This window comes from Sinocyclocheilus rhinocerous, unplaced genomic scaffold (assembly GCF_001515625.1).
Source record: "Sinocyclocheilus rhinocerous isolate Xijiao unplaced genomic scaffold, SAMN03320098_v1.1 scaffold475, whole genome shotgun sequence".
Taxonomy (NCBI): Eukaryota; Metazoa; Chordata; class Actinopteri; order Cypriniformes; family Cyprinidae; genus Sinocyclocheilus; species Sinocyclocheilus rhinocerous.
In genome coordinates this window covers 1,928,848-1,952,631 of record NW_015646677.1, presented here as the reverse complement: position 1 = coordinate 1,952,631, position 23,784 = coordinate 1,928,848, and the positions used below count along the sequence as shown (strand labels likewise).

The 23,784-nt window shown below is 34.0% G+C and overlaps 1 protein-coding gene across 1 annotated transcript in view; it reads left to right on the top strand.

Moving 5' to 3' along the window:
• The window catches only part of LOC107707963 (pleckstrin homology domain-containing family A member 5-like), a 179,696-nt gene that overhangs the window by 104,213 nt on the left and 51,699 nt on the right, over nucleotides 1–23,784 (top strand). Inside the window, exons 4-7 of the mRNA XM_016512084.1 lie at nucleotides 3,398–3,481; nucleotides 18,414–18,534; nucleotides 20,422–20,526; nucleotides 22,196–22,268. Of these exons, the coding sequence (XP_016367570.1) occupies nucleotides 3,398–3,481; nucleotides 18,414–18,534; nucleotides 20,422–20,526; nucleotides 22,196–22,268 (383 nt within the window). The remainder of the gene's footprint in view (nucleotides 1–3,397; nucleotides 3,482–18,413; nucleotides 18,535–20,421; nucleotides 20,527–22,195; nucleotides 22,269–23,784) is intronic.

The window sequence follows — 23,784 nt, the reverse complement described above, 5'->3', positions numbered from 1 at the left end:
ACATTTGCAACATCCTTCACAGATACAATCATATAACAATCAGTAGTCAATTCTCAGCCTCACACACAGGACCTCAAACCAACCACACCCACTGCTAAAACTCCCATCTTCTCCTTCTGTCCCCTCACTGAGACAGAAGTATCAAAACTTCTCCTCTCCAGCCATCCTACAGCATGCCCTCTAGACCCTATTCCCTCACACCTTCTCCAAGCAATCTCTCCTACACTATTACCAGCACTCGCACACATCCTCAACACATCTCTCCTCACAGGCACTTTCCTCACTGCATTCAAGCAGGCTCGGGTAACCCCACTGCTCAAAAAAACCTACATTAAACACTTCACTTACAGATAGCTACAGACCTGTCTCTCTCCTTCCATTCATAGCGAAAACCCTCAAACGAGTTGTTTTCAATCAGGTATCAGTTTCTTTCACAGAACAACAAACTTGACGCTAACCAGTCAGGTTTCAGCCCATGTTACACCTCTCTTTATCTCCTTGCACTGGCTGCCGGTTGCGGCTCGCATCAAGCTTTGGATAAAAGCGTCTGCAAAATGACTAAATGTAAATGTAAATGCATGCTATAAACTCGGAATTGTGAGAAATAAAGTCAGAATTGTGAGACAAACTTTATTATTGAAGCGAGTTTATGATTTGCATTTCTGACTTTCTCCTCTTAGTTTATTTCTCACAATTCGGACTTTTTTCATCGCAGTTGCAAGTTTACATTTCGCAACTGACTCTTATTCTCAGAAATGCGTGATATAAACTCGAAATTGCAAAAATTAAAGAATTGCGAGACAAACTAAAAGGTTTACAGTATATCTTGCAATTCTAACTTCTTTCTCTTAATTGCGAGTTTATATCTTGAAATTCTGACTTTTTTTCTTTATCACAATTATATTTCTTGCAATTCTGACTTTCTCACAATTGCGAGTTTATATCTCGCAATTCTGACTTTTTTAATTGAGATATAAACTTGCAACTGTGAGCCCTGACAATTTTCAAGCGACAGCTGAAAACTCACCTCTTTCGACGCTACTTCATCCTAAATTAAAAAAAAAAAAAACCCTTCTGACTTTTTTAATTGAGATATAAACTTGCAACTGTGAGTTATAAAATCAAAAAAAATATATATTTTCTTACAACTTTATATTGCACAGTTCTGACTTCTTAACTCACAATTTCTTGTTTTAAAGTCAGAATTGCAAGATATCTCACAATCTGACTTTATAACACACAATTGTGTTTATATCATGCCATTCTGAGAAAAAAAAGTCAGAGTTGTAAGATATAAAGTTTCAATTACCTTTTTATTTTTTTAATTAGTGATGGAAACAAGCTTCCATAGGTTTGAGAGCGACAGTATATCTTGCAATTCTAACTTCTTTCTCTTAATTGCGAGTTTATATCTTGAAATTCTGACTTTTTTTCTTTATCACAATTATATTTCTTGCAATTCTGACTTTCTCACAATTGCGAGTTTATATCTCGCAATTCTGACTTTTTTAATTGAGATATAAACTTGCAACTGTGAGTTATAAAATCAAAAAATATATATATTTTCTTACAACTTTATATTGCACAGTTCTGACTTCTTAACTCACAATTGCATGTTTTAAAGTCAGAATTGCAAGATATCTCGCAATCTGACTTTATAACACACAATTGTGTTTATATCATGCCATTCTGAGAAAAAAAAGTCAAGAGTTGTAAGATGCAAAGTTTCAATTACCTTTTTATTTTTTTAATTAGTGACGGAAACAAGCTTCCATAGGTTTGAGAGCACAAACCAACGAAAAAAAAAACTATCAATACTACTATGCTATACTATTATGTTATTGTAAAATATAAATAAACTATATATATATATATATATATATATATATACACACACAAAAAACAAAATATTCTAAATAAATAATTTAATGTCGTTATATATTGACATTGAAATAAATATATATATATATATATATATACACGTTAGATTTATAATATATTTGAATTATAATATATAATATTTATGTAACTAGCTTGATCAGTTCGCCTCGAACCACGTCCTGACCAGCATGCCTCAGTCCGCCAACATGTTACCCAGCAGCCCTGTGACTCTCCATGTGAGCGAGAGGCCTTTATCTGCTGTGAACGGCCTCCTCTGTCCTCTCACGGCTGCGTCTGCGTGTGACTGCCGCTGTAATTGTGTTTATTGAGACGTCGGCGCCTCATGGCAGAGAGGACGAGGGTGGAGAGGAGAGACGGGGAGAGGGTGGGCGTATGCTCTTGTGGTCGGGGCGTATGACTGCTGAGAGCAGCAGCACTGACTGCATGTGTGGATCAGTGATAAACAGCAAGAGTAGAGAGAGAGACCGGCGGCCCCTGGAGAGACACAGACAGACTGACAGACAGAGAGACAGACATGTTGAAATTCTGCACCACCCCTCGCTCAAGGTGTGTAGCTGTGAGTGTGTGTGTATTCGCTGCTGGGTAGATGTCATCTGTTGAGTTTTCATCTGGGTTACATCATGTTTGGCTCTGTCCTGTTGCGAAATCAGACTCAAACCAGTCTCTTGTTTATTTTACTTCTTGTTTTTAACTTAAGTACATAAACCAAAAATGCTCAGTGCTGTTGTAATATAGTAGCCAAATACACACAGACCATTATGGTCAAATGAGTTTAGATATAAGTGTGTGTGTGTTTATAAATAATAACCTGTTTTTAATAAATGATTTTATTGTATATTTTATTTATTTAATTGTTTGTTTGTTTTAAAGAAATTGGGGTGGGCTTTAAGTAATTATCATTATTAATTAACTTTTTAATATCATTTATTATTTTCACATTATTATCATTACTTTATATATTTGTTATTATAAATATATGCATATTGGAATTATAAGTATTTATTTTAACATAATTATAGTTATTATTTATATAATTCTCTTTCTCAGTATAATTTATTTTGATATCTAAGATAACTTTTTTTATAATTTCTTTTTATAATTGTATACATAAACCAAAAATGCTCAGTGCTGTTGTAATATAGTAGCCAAATACACACATGACAACACCTCAGTTAAATTCTACATGTTTTACATATTTGTTGTGGCAGCTAGAAAATATCCTGCATGCGTCTACCAGTGTAGACTGTGCAATAAAACCGTGAATGTGAAACAGTTTGCAGACCGTGCCATGGTCTTCTCCTCTAAGTTGGTGACCGTGTTCTATGTTCTCGTCTTGTTCAGATGGTCTGATGTTTAGCAGCAGGGCAGCACGTGAATCCAGTGGCTCGTTCAATCGTTTCAATCATCGAACGGCTCTTTATCGAGTGTCAAAGTGTGAACAGCAGTCTCACATGTCTCTAATTCCCACAATTTCTGTTTCTTTTCTCTCCTGCAGTCACAATGAGCGAAAGGTGACCTGCAAGCATCCCGTCACAGCCGTTCCTTCGCAAGACAACTGCATCTTTGTCGTCAACGAACAGTGAGTCATTTCTTTCTCTCTCTTCGTTTCCTGCAGCACTGAGTCAGAAACAGAGCGCTTTGTCTGAACTTCACACAGAAATCACATTCATGCTGCCTAATGCACTGCGCAGTCATTTTTGGGGTGGATTGAATGTTGTTTAATAGGGGGTATAAAGAAATTAGATAATTAAAGTATTCATATTTCAGAGTAAGTCAAAAGATTGTTTTTCTGGGTCACTCAGAAAAAAACCTTTATTATTTTCCATTAGTCTGCTGATGGGCACATGAGTTGAGTGAATCTTACAAAAAATATGGTCAGAATATTATATAAATTAATTTTGTTAAAATGTGACCTGAAATGCTTTAATGTAAAAATAAAATTTCATTTGCAGTATGAAAACAATTTAATTATGAATTGTATTATTATGAAAATATATGTATATGGTTTAGAATTATAATTATTTTTTTTCAGTATAATTATAATTAATGTTTATTTAAATATTAAATAAAATTCTCTCTCTGTATGTAATTTATTTTAACATCTAAAATAAAATCTATTTTTCATAATTTATTTTTTAAATATATTTTTATTCCAGTTTTTTTTATTACATTTTAAATAATTGATCATTTACTTTTTTATTTTATGAATTTTCTGATTTAAATATTTTCTTAGATGGGTGTTATGAGAAATCGGATATCACAGTATGAACCATTTTTTATTATCCGTACCATATTATTCAGATATGTAGTTTTATATAATTATAATTAATTATATGCATTTTAAAATGTATGTGTGCTTTTTTATATAATTATATAAAATAATATATATATATGTGTGTGTGTGTGTGTGTGTGTGTGTGTGTGTGTGTATATACATATGTGTATATATAATTTATTTGTTCTTATTCAATTATATTAATATTTACTTATTTTATAGATAATTTATTTTAATTTCAATCATTTTATTGTTTATTTCTGTTTTTAGTAAAAGGGTTAGTTTTTTGTTCAATCTTTTTACTCGCATTATGATTTTTGTTTGTTTGTTTATTTTACTTCTTGTTTTTAACTTAAGTAATTAAACCAAAAATGCTCAGTGCTGTTGTAATATAGTAGCCAAATACACACATGACAACACCTACATGTTTTACATATTTGTTGTGGCAGCTAGAAAATATCCTGCATGCGTCTACCAGTGTAGACTGTGCAATAAAACCATGAATGCGAAACAGTTTGCAGACCGTGCCATGGTTTTCTCCTCTCAGTTGGTGACCGTGTTCTATGTTCTCGTCTTGTTCAGATGGTCTGATGTTTAGCAGCAGGGCAGCACGGGAATCCCGTGGCTCGTTCAATCGTTTCAATCATCGAACGGCTCTTTATCGAGTGTCAAAGTGTGAACAGCAGTCTCACATGTCTCTAATTCCCACAATTTCTGTTTCTTTTCTCTCCTGCAGTCACAATGAGCGAAAGGTGACCTGCAAGCATCCCGTCACAGCCGTTCCTTCGCAAGACAACTGCATCTTTATCGTCAACGAACAGTGAGTCATTTCTTTCTCTCTCTTCGTTTCCTGCAGCATTGAGTCAGAAACAGAGCGCTTTGTCTGAACTTCACACAGAAATCACATTCATGCTGCCTAATGCACTGCGCAGTCATTTTTGGGGTGGATTGAATGTTGTTTAATAGGGGGTATAAAGAAATTAGATAATTAAAGTATTCATATTTCAGAGTAAGTCAAAAGATTGTTTTTCTGGGTCACTCAGAAAAAAACCTTTATTATTTTCCATTAGTCTGCTGATGGGTACATGAGTTGAGTGAATCTTACAAAAAATATGGTCAGAATATTATATAAATTAATTTTGTGTTAAAATGTGACCTGAAATGCTTTAATGTAAAAATAAAATTTCATTTGCAGTATGAAAACAATTTAATTATGAATTTTATTATTATGAAAATATATGTATATGATTTAGAATAATAATAATTTTTTTTCAGTATAATTATAATTAATGTTTATTTAAATATTAAATAAAATTCTCTCTCTATGTAATTTATTTTAACATCTAAAATAAAATCTATTTTTCATCATTTATTTTTTAAATATATTTTTATTCCAGTTTTTTTTATTACATTTTAAATAATTGATCATTTACTTTTTTATTTTATGAATTTTCTGATTTAAATATTTTCTTAGATGGGTGTTATGAGAAATCGGATATCACAGTATGAACCATTTTTTATTATCCGTACCATATTATTCAGATATGTAGTTTTATATAATTATAATTAATTATATGCATTTTAAAATGTATGTGTGCTTTTTTATATAATTATGTATTGGTGGGTTTTTGTTAAATGTGAGGCAAAATCATCACAATTAAAAGAACCAAAGACTTAAACTACTTCAGTCTGTGTGCATTGAATTTATTTAATACACGAGTTTCACAATTTGAGTTGAATTACTGAAATAAATGAACTTTTCCACGACATTCTAATTTATTGAGATGCACCTGTATATAAATGCATAATTTAGGTTTATGTATGGTGTATATATACTTATTTTGCAGGTCATATTAACCCCCAAATCAAATCTTTATATAAATGTTTTCTTGACCTTTTTAATGAGTTTAATCCGAAAGCATTACTATTCCCGTTCCGTCTGCTAACGGATAACGTGTTACTATTTTTGTGCGCGTTTGAAAAGAGTGAGCCTCTAAATAGTCAACACACGCCCACATTTTCACACAAAGCCACTAGCAATTAACAGGCCGGCAGTTAATGAAGAGCTGCGTCCGTACCGCTGTTCAGCTGGACTGGAGTCATGACTTTATCCAGCTCTGCTCCTCTTCACAGCTCACCTCTCCTTTCCAACGCGAGCTGCTCTCCTGATAATTTTGCCCTCAAACCGCTGTCAAACACATCTCTAGTCTTTATCTCACTCTCTTTCTCCTGCATCCTCTAGCAAAGTCAACAACTTCCCTCCATTCCACTGCCGTTTATCCAATTTCTGCAGTCCCTGTTCACAGATAGTGAATAAATGGCAAACACATCTCTAGTCTTTGTCTCACTCTCTTTCTCCTGCGTCCTCTAGCAAAGTCAACAACTTCCCTCCATTCCTCTGCCGTTTATCCAATCTCTGCAGTCCCTGTTCACAGATAGTGAATAAACGGCGCTGCAGATAAACTTCAGATCCTCTCGCTCTGAACAGATGATGGGAGAGACTGAACTCGTTTGGGAAAGAACCGTTTGTGCTGCAGATATTTGCATCTGATGAAGACGAGCGGGAGGAGGGTTTGTTCGCTCTCGTGTTGTTTCAAACTCACGTGTGACGCGCTCTGTGAAGGACCATAAGTAGAATATATCGCTTGGTGCCATTCACACAGAATGCGCTTTTGTGTTGACAGAGATGCGACGCGGGCAGTGGAATAGCAAAAAAAATGCAAGAAGATGGGAGTTGAACATCTTTTAATAGCTAGAGCGCCGCGTTTTTAGAATGCCGTTTCATGCATGAGACGCTGCAAGAGATGCGAACGCAACAGTCAACCGCGTCCATGTTTACATAGAAAAAAAATGGAAAAGCAGCGCAAGCGAATAAAAAAACCTGTAAAGAACTGCTACTGTATGTCTGATATTTCATGTTTGGCTAAAAGCTGCTGTTCATTGTTTTTACAGAACATTTATAGTTAATAATCGTCTACTGGTCTTATACCTTCAGTCATTTTGAATTTGAATTACGTTGACTTTTAAGATTTTTTTAAAGCATTTTTCTCATATTATTTCTGAACATATAATATGTATAAGACAAGTTTGTACAGGATGTAGTTGTAGTTCATGCGTCTTTTCTGCGAAGATATTTAACAAGTGATTTGTTTAACATTTACATCATGATTACAACTTAATGTGTGGTGCACTTGGAATAGAATATTCTTTAACTAGAGGGTTAATAAAGAAAAAGTTACTTGAATTGTGTTGTAAGTTACATTTTCAAGTTGACTAGTTAAAAATCGTACAAAATCGAGAATCGGTAAAATGTTCTGAGAAAATCGAGATTGAATTTTTTTGCCATATCGCCCAGCCCTATTTCAAACCGTTTGACTTTGTTTCTTCTGTGGAAAACAAAAGATGTTTCCTGTTTCTTTTTCTTAGAACAGACACTTTCAACCTCCAAAGATGAGATAAAATGACAAAAAAAAAAGAATTATAAAAGTCAACCGTTTGACTTGTGCGACATATTGTAGGTAGTATTGTTAACTAAATCTAAAACTTGTTCAAAATGATTAGAAATGAGAAATTATTAGAAAACTTCAGTTGAAATTTTACTCACAAAAATATGGCATATGTATAAAACAAGTGAAAATAAACGTTAAAACTTTTTATTAAAAAAAATCTAAAACTTTAAATAAAATAAAATAAGAAAATTGACGGTATAAAATTAAAAGCTGTTTTAATGTGTATATATTGATATTTTTATATTCATTTTGTAAAATAAACCTCAAAAACTAATAAAAATGACAAAAGCACATACAGTATGAAACAAATGCACAAATAATTAAAGCTTGAAATACAATTAAGAAGACAACTGAACATATAAAACTAAAAGCTAATTCAAAATAATAATAAATACTCTAATAGTATATTAATGCTGATTGCAGGTCTTCTGAAGTGCTCAAGTCATAAACACTGCTTTTATAATGCTGCTTTTATCCGTCCTCATTGATTTTCAGTGTTTGAAACGTTTTGTTAAACATCTCCTTTAGTTTTCTATTGAAGAACGACCATCATACAGGTTTGAAACAACATGAGGGTGAGCGAATGATGACAGCACTTTCATTTTGGGTGAATTATTGATGTAATGAGCTGAATGTGAAGTGTTTTGAGAGCGGACTGAACTATAGCGTGGCAGATAATGAGAGAAGGCAGTGTCTAGTGTTTCATTGCTTCTGCTGCTGATGGCGGGTTTCAATTATCACCTCCATCCTGCTTTTCTGTGAAGTCGATGTTAATGAGATTTACACCTATTTTTACTCTGACGTGAGAAAGTCTCACTGTGAGGTGTGCGTGCGTTTGTGAGACGATGACATGATGTTCATGCAGGTCCCCATCTCCATTACTTCAAGATAACGCAGAGCTCAAGACCTGTGCTTGTCTTGATTGCTTAGTTGCAGAGAATTAGAGAGAAAACGGTTGCTGTTTTTGCAGTTATGTGGCAAAAGAAATCCGTAGAAAGTAAGCGATTGAGTTGTTTTGGGTATTTAAGGTATTTTAATTAAATGTGAAATAGAATTTTCGGACAATCAGCTCCTCATCGTCAAGCCATAGATTCACGTTTCAGGCTGCATTGCATTTTAAGGCCATTGATTCGTCTTAATCAGCCGGACAATGAAGGTTTCCAGAGTATCAACGGTTGTTGAGATTGATGCATCTGCCCCGTATGAACCACTTACGAGAGACTGAAAATAGCAGTATGTCTTGTCTTCTAATTTGCACAAAATCAGTTTTAAAATACATATTATTTTTTAATCTAAAACAAACAAACATTTTTATATCATTTTATTTAAAAAATTAATAATTCACATTTTTATATGTATTTTTGTATGTGTGTATGTATTATGTATTTTCATAAGATTGAAATTCTGGGTTTAGTGTGACAATAAAATCTAAGCTTAAAAAGCAGTAAAAAAAAAAAAAAGTGACATTTTAATTGGACTTTCACAAAATACAATAATTTAACAATTTTAATACGTTTTAAATAGTTTTAAAATGACAGTTTTAATTTGCACAAAATAATTTTTTTAATGTATTTAAAAACATCCACATTATAAAATGTTCAATATGTTCAATAATATTTAATAATATTTACACACTTAATTTGGAAATTAATTGCAACTGTAATTGGATATTACAAAATATTCCTTTTTTTTAATAAATATTTTTCACACAAAATATTTTGAAAAAGTTTAATTATTTTTTACAATGTATTTTTTACAACAGTAAAACAATGTTTTTAATTTTTTGTTGTTTTTTTATTTTTAGAATTGATTTTTATATTTTAGGATTGCAAGTCTGGGTTTAGGGGTAAAACAATTCAAACTAAACATAAAATGCATTTGACATTTAGTAAAAATAAATGATATTGTAGTAAAATGTGATATTGTAATTGGACTTTCATGTAACAGAGAGAAAAAAATAAAAATTGTAATTAGTTTTATTAGCTTTATTGTCTGGAAATGAGTTCCCCATCACATTTTTACTTTGCACAAAATATTTTTTAGAAGAAAAAAACAACAACATCCAGATTATAAAATGTTCATAGCTAGAATTATATTGATCCTAAATATACTAAATACACAAAAAATTTATTACAATTTTATCAATAATTTCTTCTTTATTTTTCATGTCATTTTTATAGCATGTTTTATTTCAGGAATTTAATAATAACATTTTTATAATGGTTTTTCATACTTTAAGGTTGAAAGTGTGGGTTTAGTGGTAAAACAAAGGAGTTTAAACATAAAATGTATTTGAAAAGTAGTAAAAATAAATAGTTATAGTCAAATGTGAAATATTAATTGGACTTTCATATAACCAAAATATTATTAACTATTTAATTTAAATATTTAAACATGTTGCACACTGTCTGTACTTTATTTAATCTAATGTAAAAAAAAAAAATTCCCTTAAAAAAGTTGGAAATGGCATTTTAAAAATGTTTAAACCAGGGTTACCTGATATATTGATGTCCATAACTTATTTGTGGTAATTAAACACAATCATGTCAGAAACTCACTGTTGTAAAGAGCAGGTGGGAGTTGCAATGCTAGCCTAATGGTAGCGCTAGAGCTTCACTTCGCTCACGGCCAGGTTCTGTTGCTCCTGATCTGTTTTTAACTTCTGTTCGTGTGATTGTACACAGCACTTGTTACGAGAGCCAGACGCAGTCACTTTCACTACACGGCGACACACGTCTGCGGCGTTCGGCCTGAAGTGTCCTCGTTTCTCATCGTCACAGTGGAAGCTCATTAATTTGGGCAGTCATTTTTTTCAGCCTCCTCATATTTCCTCATTCTGTGGCACTCTGTTGATGTATGAGGCCGGTGTGTGCCGTAATAGCGCTCGCTGTGCCATATAAACTCTGACTAAAGTGTCAGACGCCCTTCATTAACCGTGCAGTTACTCTACAGTACACTTTTCACACTATCTAGGTTTTCACTATCACACTTTCTAAAATGTCCAAGTTTTAAAATGTTTAAACAAATATACATGTAATATTTAATCAAATTTACACACTTAATTTGAAAATTAATTGCAGCTGTAATTGGATATTACAAAATATTCCTAGTTTTTTTTTTTTTTCTTTTGATATAAATATTTTTCACACAAAAGATTTTGAAATAGTTTAATTATTTTTTTACATTACAGTAAAACAATGTTTTAAATTTTTAATGTTGTTTTTTTATTTTTAGAATTGTTTTTTTTTTATTATTTTATGATTGCAAGTCTAGGCTTAGGGGTAAAACAATTAAAACTAAACAAAATGCATTTGAAATTTAGTAAAAATAAATGATATTGTAGTAAAATGTGATGTTGTAATTGGACTTTCATATAACAGAGAGAAAAAAATAACAATTTTAATTAGATTTATTAGCTTTATTGAAAAAATATTTTTTAGAAGAAAAAAAAAACATCCAGATTATAAAATGTTCATAGCTAGAATTTTATTTATCCTAAATGCACTCATGAAATTTAATAATATTTGCACACTTTTTTTGCACAATTTGAAATAATAATAATAATAATTACAACTTGATTGGAAATTACACAATAAAAAATAAATAAAATAAAATGTGACAACTTAATTAGACATTGGTGTAGCAAAAATATTTTTTCCCCCCAAAAAATAGTTTAAAATAAAAATCAAGTTAAAAAACACCCTTAATTATATGCATATGCATGTATTAGCATTATGATTGCAGTATATCACAGCTAGTTTAGCGGAAAGTTGTTGTGTGACAGATTGAGTCGCCTTCAGCAACGCCACAACCTGCCAGAAGTCCAGCTGAGATGACTCAGACCCGTGAGGCGGCGGCGGGCTTTAGGGGGAAACTTTGACGCAAAAACTACCAGCGTCAGTGTAATTAAACAGAAAATTATGTGAGCCGTATGTCAAACAGTGTTGTCATAGATCCAGTATCTTGAGGCTAGTAATTTTGCTCTATAATAATTTCTTCCACAACACCTTCACTCCTTTCTCGTATTATTTCTCTTATTTCTTCTCTAATGTTTCCCTGCTGGAAAATCCAAGTCATATCAGCCCAAGTTGGTCATCTAGCTTAACTAACCAGGTCAACCTTGATCCCACCAGCATGATGACCACCTAGAAAAACCATATGAAACCAGTTTCTAGAATCAGAAACTGGTTTTAGCTGGATTTTCCAGTAGGGTTGCCAAGAATCTTCTTCATTTCATGGTTTCAACTAAATAAAACCAGCGTCTTCCGTCAGAAGCTGGTTTTAGCTGGTTTTTCCTGTAGGTTTGCCATTAATCTTCTTTATTTGACCATTTTTAGTTAATGATCCCCTAGAAACCAGATAAAACCAGCATCTACCATGAGAAGATGGCAACCCTAGTGGAAAATCCAGCTGAAACCAATTAAAACCAGCAACCCATAATCAACTTCATTTGATGGTTTCAACTAATGACCATCTAAAACATAAAACCAGCATCTACCATCAGAAGCTGGTTTTAGATGGATTTTCCAGTAGGGTTGCCATTAATCATCTTTATTTCATGATTTCAACCAGTGTATACCATAAAAAGCTGGTTTTAGCTGGATTTTCCAGTATGGTTGCCAAGAACCTTCTTCATTTCATGGTTTCAATTAAATAAAACCAGTGTCTACCATCAAATGTTGGATTTAGCTGGTTTTTCCTGTAGGTTTGCCATTTATCTTCTTCTTTTCTTGGTTTCAGCCACATAAAACCAGCGTACCATCAGAATCCCCTAGAAACCAGATAAAACCAGCATCTACCATGAGAAGATTGCAACCCTACAGGAAAATCCAGTTAAAACCATCAACTCTTAATCATCTTCATTTGATGGTTTCAATTAATCACCACCTAAAACCATATAAAACCAGCGTCTACCATCAGATGCTAGTTTTAGCTGGATTTTCCAGTAGGTTTGCCATTAATCATATTCTTTTGACGGTTGCATTGTTGAATGCGTGTCATAACTATAATTTGAGTTCTCAAAACCCCAAATGACTATGTATTCAGTTCATTTTCTTTCCTTTTTTTCTGTTTTCTAGACTGAATTGTGGGAAACTTGTCCATCCTGTTTTAAACAGGTAATGCTTTGCAGGGATCTCTTCTCTCATCCGCTTCTTTTGAACCGCAGAGCCTACATTCATCTCTGGTTGTTTTGCCATTCTGTCTCATTAATTCTGCTCAAACACTAACCCAAGGCACTGTTTGAACTGGATTGCCTGATATCCTGCTATGCATCGCTAATGTGGAAATTACACAATAAAAAATAAATAAAATAAAATGTGACAACTTAATTGGACATTGGTGTAGCAAAAATATTTTTTTCCCCCAAAAAATAGTTTAAAATAAAAATCAAGTTAAAAAACACCCTTAATTATATGCATATGCATGTATTAGCATTATGATTGCAGTATATCACAGCTAGTTTAGCGGAAAGTTGTTGTGTGACAGATTGAGCCTTCAGCAACGCCACAACCTGCCAGTAGTCCAGCTGAGATGACTCAGACCCGTGAGGCGGCGGCGGGCTTTAGGGGGAAACTTTGACGCAAAAATTACCAGCGTCAGTGTAATTAAACAGAAAATTATGTGAGCCGTATGTCAAACAGTGTTGTCATAGATCCAGTATCTTGAGGCTAGTAATTTTGCTCTATAATAATTTCTTCCACAACACCTTCACTCCTTTCTCGTATTATTTCTCTTATTTCTTCTCTAATGTTTCCCTGCTGGAAAATCCAAGTCATATCAGCCCAAGTTGGTCATCTAGCTTAACTAACCAGGTCAACCTTGATCCCACCAGCATGATGACCACCTAGAAAAACCATATGAAACCAGTTTCTAGAATCAGAAACTGGTTTTAGCTGGATTTTCCAGTAGGGTTGCCAAGAATCTTCTTCATTTCATGGTTTCAACTAAATAAAACCAGCGTCTTCCGTCAGAAGCTGGTTTTAGCTGGTTTTTCCTGTAGGTTTGCCATTAATCTTCTTTATTTGACCATTTTTAGTTAATGATCCCCTAGAAACCAGATAAAACCAGCATCTACCATGAGAAGATGGCAACCCTAGTGGAAAATCCAGCTGAAACCAATTAAAACCAGCAACCCATAATCAACTTCATTTGATGGTTTCAACTAATGACCATCTAAAACATAAAACCAGCATCTACCATCAGAAGCTGGTTTTAGATGGATTTTCCAGTAGGGTTGCCATTAATCATCTTTATTTCATGATTTCAACCAGTGTATACCATAAAAAGCTGGTTTTAGCTGGATTTTCCAGTATGGTTGCCAAGAACCTTCTTCATTTCATGGTTTCAATTAAATAAAACCAGTGTCTACCATCAAATGTTGGATTTAGCTGGTTTTTCCTGTAGGTTTGCCATTTATCTTCTTCTTTTCTTGGTTTCAGCCACATAAAACCAGCGTACCATCAGAATCCCCTAGAAACCAGATAAAACCAGCATCTACCATGAGAAGATTGCAACCCTACAGGAAAATCCAGTTAAAACCATCAACTCTTAATCATCTTCATTTGATGGTTTCAATTAATCACCACCTAAAACCATATAAAACCAGCGTCTACCATCAGATGCTAGTTTTAGCTGGATTTTCCAGTAGGTTTGCCATTAATCATATTCTTTTGACGGTTGCATTGTTGAATGCGTGTCATAACTATAATTTGAGTTCTCAAAACCCCAAATGACTATGTATTCAGTTCATTTTCTTTCCTTTTTTTCTGTTTTCTAGACTGAATTGTGGGAAACTTGTCCATCCTGTTTTAAACAGGTAATGCTTTGCAGGGATCTCTTCTCTCATCCGCTTCTTTTGAACCGCAGAGCCTACATTCATCTCTGGTTGTTTTGCCATTCTGTCTCATTAATTCTGCTCAAACACTAACCCAAGGCACTGTTTGAACTGGATTGCCTGATATCCTGCTATGCATCGCTAATGTGGAGATATACAAGATTTATGTGTGCCTTCCGATTTGTCTTACCCACGTTGAATATGAAACATGAATCTCCTCATGTTGAAGTCGCTCTCAGTCAGGAAATGAATTATGTTGTCTTCGGCCACTTCGGCAGGGGTCCCGTAATCCCACGCATCACGACGAGACGGAGCACTTCGAGTCTGTAAACAGTCCCGTCAAACACGGGCCAGAGATGAAACACTCATTCGTCACGAGTCGCAGTTTAACACGCAGCGCCGTGGGGCTCGACGTACACGCGCCTCCGGTGGCCCCCGTCAGATCTAGAGCGATGCCATTCTGCTTGTTTCTGCCATTAAGTGACAGGCCTTTGACTCTTTAACACTAAATTTGAAGCTTTTTATGGCTGCCATCAAAACAAATCGCGCCATTGGAACTGTCCCTGAAAGTAACGCACGTTAAAGCACTTAACTGGGACAAAAATGTTGTTCTGAAAGCAAGCAAGACGGGGAAAGTTCAGCTTGCTTCCTGAACGTGTCCTAGAGGCCTGCTGTCCTCATTCTGGCATTGTTTTTCAGGGCCAAGATACCCAAAAAGACCTGCTGCAAATGAAAATGATGAGTTGAAGGGCGTCAGAGACAAATAGTGACAGAGAGTTTTAAAGCCTTGCATGACTCTCGCGTTTTAGCCGATGACCTCCAGTTGAGCCGGTGCCCAACCAGCCCACAAACCCATCTGAACATCCCCTCCATCAATTATCTCTGGATTCGGCGCGCTTGAGCTGCTCCACATGGGGCTAATTTCACACTCGCTGCCACTCTTCCTCTAAAGATGCCGTCAGATGTCAGCTGAATGATGGCCGCCGGCGTGGCTACTGAGCGCACGCTAAAGCTCATTATTTGAGAAGAGATTAATTAATGAACGCTAATAGCCATGTTGAATGCTCAATTTAATTTGAGATCAGCGGCCTGGAAGGTCGTACTTGGATCTGTGTGCAACCCTGACCCGGCTTTCCTCCCTGTCCTTCCTTGAATACCTCTGGGATGGACTGTTGTGTAATGTTTTGTATTTTTCGTGGTGCTGGTGTGTGCATGACTGCTGACTGTTTTGACCATCTCATAAAGTGTCTCTCTGTGCTTGTTTCCAATGCAAAATCAGATGCTTGTGTCAAACGGCGAGCACACATGCAAACGATGTTTGTTAAAGAAGTAGTTCAGCCAAAATGTCTTCATTTACTCACCTTCGTGTTGTTCCAAACCTGTATGACTTTCTTTTTTTAATGCAATTATAATAAGCTTCAAAAGCACCTGAAAGCACCATAAAAGTAGTCCAGACAACCCGTGCATGTCATTTAAAGTCTTCTCACGTTCTATCAAAGATATGGGTGAAAAAAAATTAATTTGTTGGTCTCTTCTGACTTTTTTAAAGTTTAAAAATCCTTGAAACAAGTTAACTTTGCCTGGGAAGCAACATTGAGATATCAAGACTTGTTTTCATAGATTATATCTTGAATACGAGTGTAAGTTTTTTATGAGATTTATATAAAGCACTCAGATCATTCTAAAATAGTCCAAATAGTTCTTTTTAAAATTAAATAAAATAAAAAATTAATTAAAATAATTTTATTTTATTTGGACTTTTTTGTCCTGATGCATTTCTTGCAGATTTTTAAAAACTTGTTTATACTTAAAACAAGTGAAATAGGACAACATGCACTTATATTCAATTACATTTCAATGTTGGCCACTCAATTAACAATTAACAGTTTTTTATTTATTTATTTTTTGGTAGTGAACTGAATGATTGAAAAAACTCATTAGAATGATTTGTCCTCAAACTGGACATCTGCATTTCCCATGAGAAAGCGGGCACAGATGTTAAGATTTTCAGTGAATTGCTTCTTCAGTTTTGGTCTGTTCTTCACACAAAGCTATTGTATGACATCAGATGACTTGGGTTACAGTGCCAAGTATATGACTGGGATACAGTCATACGGGCCACTTTTATGATGCTTTTTTGCCTTGTTGGAGCTTGACATCTTCAGTTCTCCTTCACTTTCATGATAGTGAAAAAAGCAGTCAGTATATTCTTCAAAACATCTCATTTTGTGTTCAGCTGAAGAGATAAAGCCACACAGGTTTGAAACGACGTGACACAGAAGTCATTTTTGAATGAACCATCCCTTTTAACCTCCAGATGCAGTTTGTGGGACGCAAATAACAGACTGTTTAACCGCTGCTAGTATTCAGCCTTTTGTAAAACAGAAAGTGTTTTCCTCATGCGTCGTGACCCAGAAGCCAGACAGCTCTTATATTTTACCCTGGTGTTCTCTCCTCTCCCTTGCTCCAGATAGCAGCGCTTTCCCTAGACGTCGTCGCTCTACCGTAGCATCGAAAAATAGGCCAACCCTACGGGACAGAGCCTCTCGACTGAGCGTCCGTGTGCTATGGGATTTTAGGGTTTATGGCCGTATTTATTGTGTTTTCTCTTCACTTTCATTAAATAAGACGGTGGCATTTGTTTTACAGCCTTGATTTTTCTGGCGTTGGGTTTGCTTTTGCCCTTCAGCTTGACTGGGTCATAAACTGCATCTGCGGTATGTCAGAGCTGGAGCTGGCAGGCCATTTAAGGTTGTCTATTGTGTAGGAGTAGATCAGCGGAGACGTGGAGTGAGTAATTGCTTTGATGCATGGGGCCTGTCTCCTCTATTTCTCTCTTTCTCGTTCTGTCTCAATGCTGAAGTGCTCTGGCTTATTAAAACAGCAGTTTAGAGGCCTGAACTTCCCGAGTGTCTCGCAGAAGCTCCAGAACTTTCCTCATTTATCTGCACGGCACATCTCTCAGCCTTCTGGTTATTTTAAATCTGATGTCAGGTGTGGCTTGCTGTCGATTACCACAAACGGTCTTCTTTAATTGGTAAAAATTAATTGGTAAATACATCTGCAGTCTGTTTTTGTTGAAGCAGTTCTTCTTAAAAATGTTATTTGTGCTCCAGACTAGATTTCTGTCATGCAAAGGTACTTTGAATCCTGCAACGAATGCTGGCAACAGAATATGTCATTAAATGAATATGTTAGTCTTTATGACTCCTGTTTTAAATAACTTACAAATGCAAATAATAGTCATCATGTAGCTTTTGAAGTGTGCAGTTTTTATTCTGAGCAGCAGGTAAATCTGTCATGTTCTCTCAATGCATTGATTAAAAATCCTGCCAATTCATATGCAGTAATCTTGAAATATGACGTGCATATATATACAGTTCTACAATATGTTTACATCTATATTTATGTATCACATAAATATACATATGAAATAAATACATGTTCAAAAATTCAACAGAATTCATGAAAATTAGATTTAAGGACCCTCATTTATTTATTTATTTATGCATTAGAACAGTATTTTCATTATTTTCACTTTATATATATATATATATATATATATATATATATATACACACACACACATACATACATGCATACAAACACATGGACCCTTGGTTTATTTATTTATTTTTACATTATAACATTATTTTCTGTATATAAACCATGGTGACTTTGCATGCTCAAAACGGTTTATCAAGCTATTACTGCTTTTCTGTTTTGCTTCCATTTTGAGTTTCTTTAGTATAAAAGCTTTTGAGTAAATTATTGTCTGTAGTAGTCGACAGCATGCTGTAAATAACCCAGAATCTTCCCATAAGTCTGAATGATGTACAAATTAGATTAATTTGTGATGTTCCTCCTCTTGTCTTCCCCTCACCTCTTCCAGACCAGCGACCAAAGCACCAGCGGCCGAGAAGAAAGAACGTCCAACCAGCACCATGAGCGAAGCGTCGAACTACACGGGCGGCTCAGACTATGCCACACATCCCAGCAGCCCCACAACCAGAGTGAGTCACTAACTCACTCACTGACCGTGGCCTAGTTCCAGCATGACAGATTGGACTTGTCCCATCATGCATCAATAGCATGTTACACAATTATGTCCTCATTACTGCACATTTGCTTCATTGCCTTTGCTCTGTGATGTTGAGTTGATATAGAGTATCATAAAAATGCAGTGGGTTAGGATGGGTGACTAGTTGGTCAGCTAGTTAAAAATCCATCTCAAGCAAGCATTAATGTGTTTTTCTCTGCACCTTCATTCATTTAATCTTAGTGTTTCCATCATGCATTTTTAATGCAATATCTTGCATAAAAATTTGTGGATGGTCTCTGAGAATTTTCTAAATCAGATTCATTATTCAAGGCTTTCGAAAGACTAGTCGACTTGTCATTCAGACAACCCACCGAAAATATCATTTTGCACATCCCTAAACTCTGTATAACATAAAAACACCCAAACAAGATAAACAATTAATGAGTGGCTGTGGCTCAGGATGCCGGCGTTTCTCAAATAAATAAATGAACATGCATATGCATACAGTACGTACATATATAAAGCTATCAAGCGATTAAACTTTTTAATCTAATTAATTACCCAAATCAAATTTGGCTGAGAAATTCCCCCCATCCCCCCCAAAAAAAGATAATTTAAAGTAATTTTTGTGTTAAATGAGAAAAGCATCAAATAGACAAAAAAAATAAATATTTTATTTGATTCAACATCAAATAAATAGTTTTTTTCAGAAGCTGCATCTGAATTAGTATTTAGGTATATTTACAGACCATTTATTGCAGCTCTGAGGTGGCATTTACACCTTGCATTTACAATTGCATAAATAATGCAATAATTTTCAAATGCAATGTTTTTTTTTTATTAATTTGTAAAAAAATTGTAATCAAAATAATTTTATTCTTTTTCATTTAATTTTAATTTAATTAGTTTTTAAATGAATTTATTATTATTTATTTATTCATTTATTTGTAATAAAATGATACTCTAAATAAAAAACTAAAACTGCCAGTAGGTGGCAGTAAATGTCTTGGATAATGAGTGAGTCATTGAGTCATTCATTCATTCAAGTCATTCAAACAGCTGATTCATTAAATGGTTCTCTTTATGAATGAGTCATTGAATCATTGTTTCACCTGATTTGTTCAAAAATGTGGATTTATTTAGAAACAAAATACTGCTGTCTGTTGATCGGAGATGCACAAAAGTTCTGCTGTGCCTTTATAGGTAATATTTTCATTGGCAAAATTGAGCAAAAACAGACAGTATTGGATCTAAAATAGAACACAATATGAACTTCTTATTTATTGAACTGTTGTTTAATTGAATTTATATAAATATAAGACAAAAACTCATACAGGGGCATTAAATGTGCATTAAATGCCTTAATAAATTAAACGTGTTATTTTTCCCTAATTAATTAAATGAATGCGCTAAATCCAAGTGCTTATATAAATACATGAACACATATATTCATAAGGCTAAATTATTTTCTCAGATAATAATGTCAGTTTGTCTCTGAAGATTCTAAGATGATGAAATGAGACTGGTTTTTCATTCTGATGATTTATTGTCAGCATTTATCATTGGAGGGGTCCAGAGATCAGCGACTTGCTCATCTGTATGATTGTGTCTCATTAGAGCAAGACGAATGACAGATATGCTCTTCTCAGATTGTTGCCCGTGTGTTTTGGCTTCTGTTAAGCAGTTTTTTAACTTTCTGAGGGTTCGATAGTGCTGTTGATTCATAATGCATGCGCTAAACGACTTTACTAGTAAGTTGTGATTATTTACAGCTTCATCGTTGAATAATGTATACAGGCAAGCTTGAGCCCTCACGAGTGTCGTTTCTGAGAATTCTCTCCTCTCCCCCTGTTTGCAGCTCTCCAGGTCCTCAAAGAAAGTCCACAACTTTGGCAAGAGGTCCAACTCCATCAAGAGGAACCCCAATGCCCTGGTGGTGAAAAACGGCTGGCTTTACAAACAGGTTTGTGGCTCCGGTGCTCCTACAAACCATTAATACACCTTTGCATATGTGTGAGAGAATCTCATGTATAAATGTGCACAAAAAAGTATGTAGCGTTATAAAATGATAAAGATTTTTTGGCGAGTTATTTATTTACTTATTTTTTTTTAGCATTAAAACATTATTTTCATGACAGTTAAACACATTAGGACATAGATTCTCATTACTGTAATACAGTAAATGAATTCTCATCAATCATCCCCTTCTGATATTTTATTTGATTTTATTGTTCATTTTGATTTATTATTTATTAAATATAATATTACATTACTGTAATGCTAAATTAAATTAAATTAAATTAATAAAAATAAATTTACATTTCTATTTACATTTAGTCATTTAGCAGACTTTTTATCCAAAGCGACTTACAAATGAGGACAATAAAATAAATAAAAATTGAATTTGGTAAATTTTTAATAAAAAATACATTTGGTAATTTTTTATAATTTATTTATTATAATTTTATATTAATATAATTGTATTTTGCATGATACTAATCATATGCATTTCCTTAGTAACCTGATGTATTAAAAAAAAAACTAAAATATCATGTTTATATCACAGTACATGACCAACTGAGTTAAAAGTTTTCAGTTGAGCAGTTTTGATGGTTATTTAGTTGCTGATGGTCACGTTTTCTGAGATTTGCCTGCACTTAAAAGCTTATCCATCAAACGTTTCATCCGTGCTTCATCTGCCTTTGTTTTTATGCAGGCCATGCACGACTCCACAAGCACATTTGTGCTTTTCCATCATATTTTTCACAACCGCTTCTCATAAAAGCCAGATCGAAATAAACACATAAAGCGTTACGGTCGCATCAGTAAGTTGAGCGCGTCTTTGTGTGTGTGATCGCTGCGCCAGCGTTCCTTTGAAAGCAGCGTGTTTCCACGAAAAACACGACTACAGAGGTGGTCTCTCCTCTTGCCCAAACATCCTCCATCAAAGCTGCTCCCGCAGCACAAGCAAAATTGTCAGACTTTGTTGTCTGAATTCAAATTTACATGCTTACATGGTGCAAACATTAACTCAACAAACAGTAAAACACGAGGGAGGAATATGAATATGATTCATGCCTCAGATAAATGAGTCGCCTTAAAAAGAATCTCATGTATAAATGTGCACAAAAAAGTATGTAGCGTTATAAAATGATAAAGATTTTTTGGCGAGTTATTTATTTACTTATTTTTTTTTAGCATTAAAACATTATTTTCATGACAGTTAAACACATTAGGACATAGATTCTCATTACTGTAATACAGTAAATGAATTCTCATCAATCATCCCCTTCTGATATTTTATTTGATTTTATTGTTCATTTTGATTTATTATTTATTAAATATAATATTATTTATACATGAATATACTTTTGCTTTGCATCATGGTACTTTAAAGTACATCAATAGGAAAAAATATGAAATTCTGAAAATTTGATTTTTGAACCCTTGGGGTGTTTTTTTGTCGCCTTAAAAAAAAAAAAAAGAGAGAGAGTTTCCATCTGGAGAACAGCAGCAAACAAAGCAGAGATAATTGAGGAAAATAAGCGTGCATTGGAAATGGGCGGGCTTTCTGTGCTGCACTGTGATTGGTCGGCTGGTTTGATTGACGGCTGTGCTGCTGGATTTTGCAGGACAGTACTGGAATGAAGATGTGGAAGAAGAGATGGTTTGTTCTGTCTGACATGTGCCTCTTCTACTATAGAGGTGAGTCGAGTGTCTCTGTTTATAAAAACACACCAATGTGTCTGATTTTCCTGTTTATGTGTGAGAATAAATTCATCTCTGAACACTTTCTGTTGACTTTTGCTGCAATGTGATCAAGTGACACATTTGCGCTGCTGTCTGTGGGTTTTACGCTGTGTATTTTTCTAATCGTAGCACTGTATCTCTACTAAATGGATGGTTTCTACTATTATGTGCTCTTCCAAAAGTTTTTTTAGTGATCTGAATAAAATTTGCGAGTGCATTACTGAATGATTTGGATTCCACATAATGATTTTGAATCACTAATGATTCAATTTGGTTCTTTTGATTCCTTCTGTGGTTCATTCTGAGTGATTCAGTGAGTGAGTCAATAGACTGATTCAAACTGGTAACACAGGAATTCTAAAGTGAGTCTTTTTTTATTGATTCGTTAAAAAGAACTAGTTCATAAGTCTTTTTTTAATAATTCTACGATTGTCAGTTATGATTTACATAATGGATAATTTACTGTCGGCCAGTCATTATCTTGATATTATATTATCTCAATAGAATTACCCTGATGAGGTTTTTTTTGCACGAATGATCATTTGACTGAACATCTCACTTCTCACGGATGGCTTCTTAACAAGTAAACAAATAAATGGATATAAATGTTGAAACATATGTAACTTGTTTCTCTATTCAGTTATTCAGCGTTGCCATTGACAGTGGTCACTATTTCAGTGTTATTTTAGTAGTGTTTATATACTATTTTAGTATTTATTCACATTTTAAATAAACTTTTTTTATATTTTCATTTTAATTTTTTATTTTTAGTAATCGTGTTGTACCTTTTGTCTTTTTATTTTTATTATTTTAAAAATTATTATTTATTTTTAAAAATATTTCTGTTGCTTAATTTGTTTTTATTTCAGTTTTAGTCATTTTAGTACTTAAACATAATTTCAATTTGTGTGTGAGTTAGGGGCTTTCAAAATGGCTGAAAAACTAAATTCGAATTTTGTACTTGAATATTATCAAAATTTGAATTATATTCTAATTTAAAATGCATAATTTCAGTTAGGGTGAAGAAAAGCTTTTGGCTTCTCTTCTGAGGCCACAAGAGGGCGCATCGAGCAAAATATTACTAATGCATGTTTATTCAAAGCATAAGATAACGACTATCTGTAAAAAAAAAAAAGTGCATAATGTTTAAAATAATGTTTATAAACCAATTATAATTAAGTTGCTTAAACAACTATAAACAAAACAGCATCATGTATGTATGCATAGTTTAATACAAAGGGCCGAAAGCCAATCACACAGAGTACATTTTTCATTTAAAAACATGAGATGCAGTGGGATGGGGGAAAACCCACCATAAAGTCTCGATATATGTTTTTTTTTTCAAAGTTAAACTTGCATTAATTTTACATGGCTTTCTAAACATGCGGCAACTTTGTGCGAGATGCGAGTGCAACAGTAATAGATGTCCGTCTAGAAAATGAGTAAAATATGCGTTCTGTGTGAACGGCTT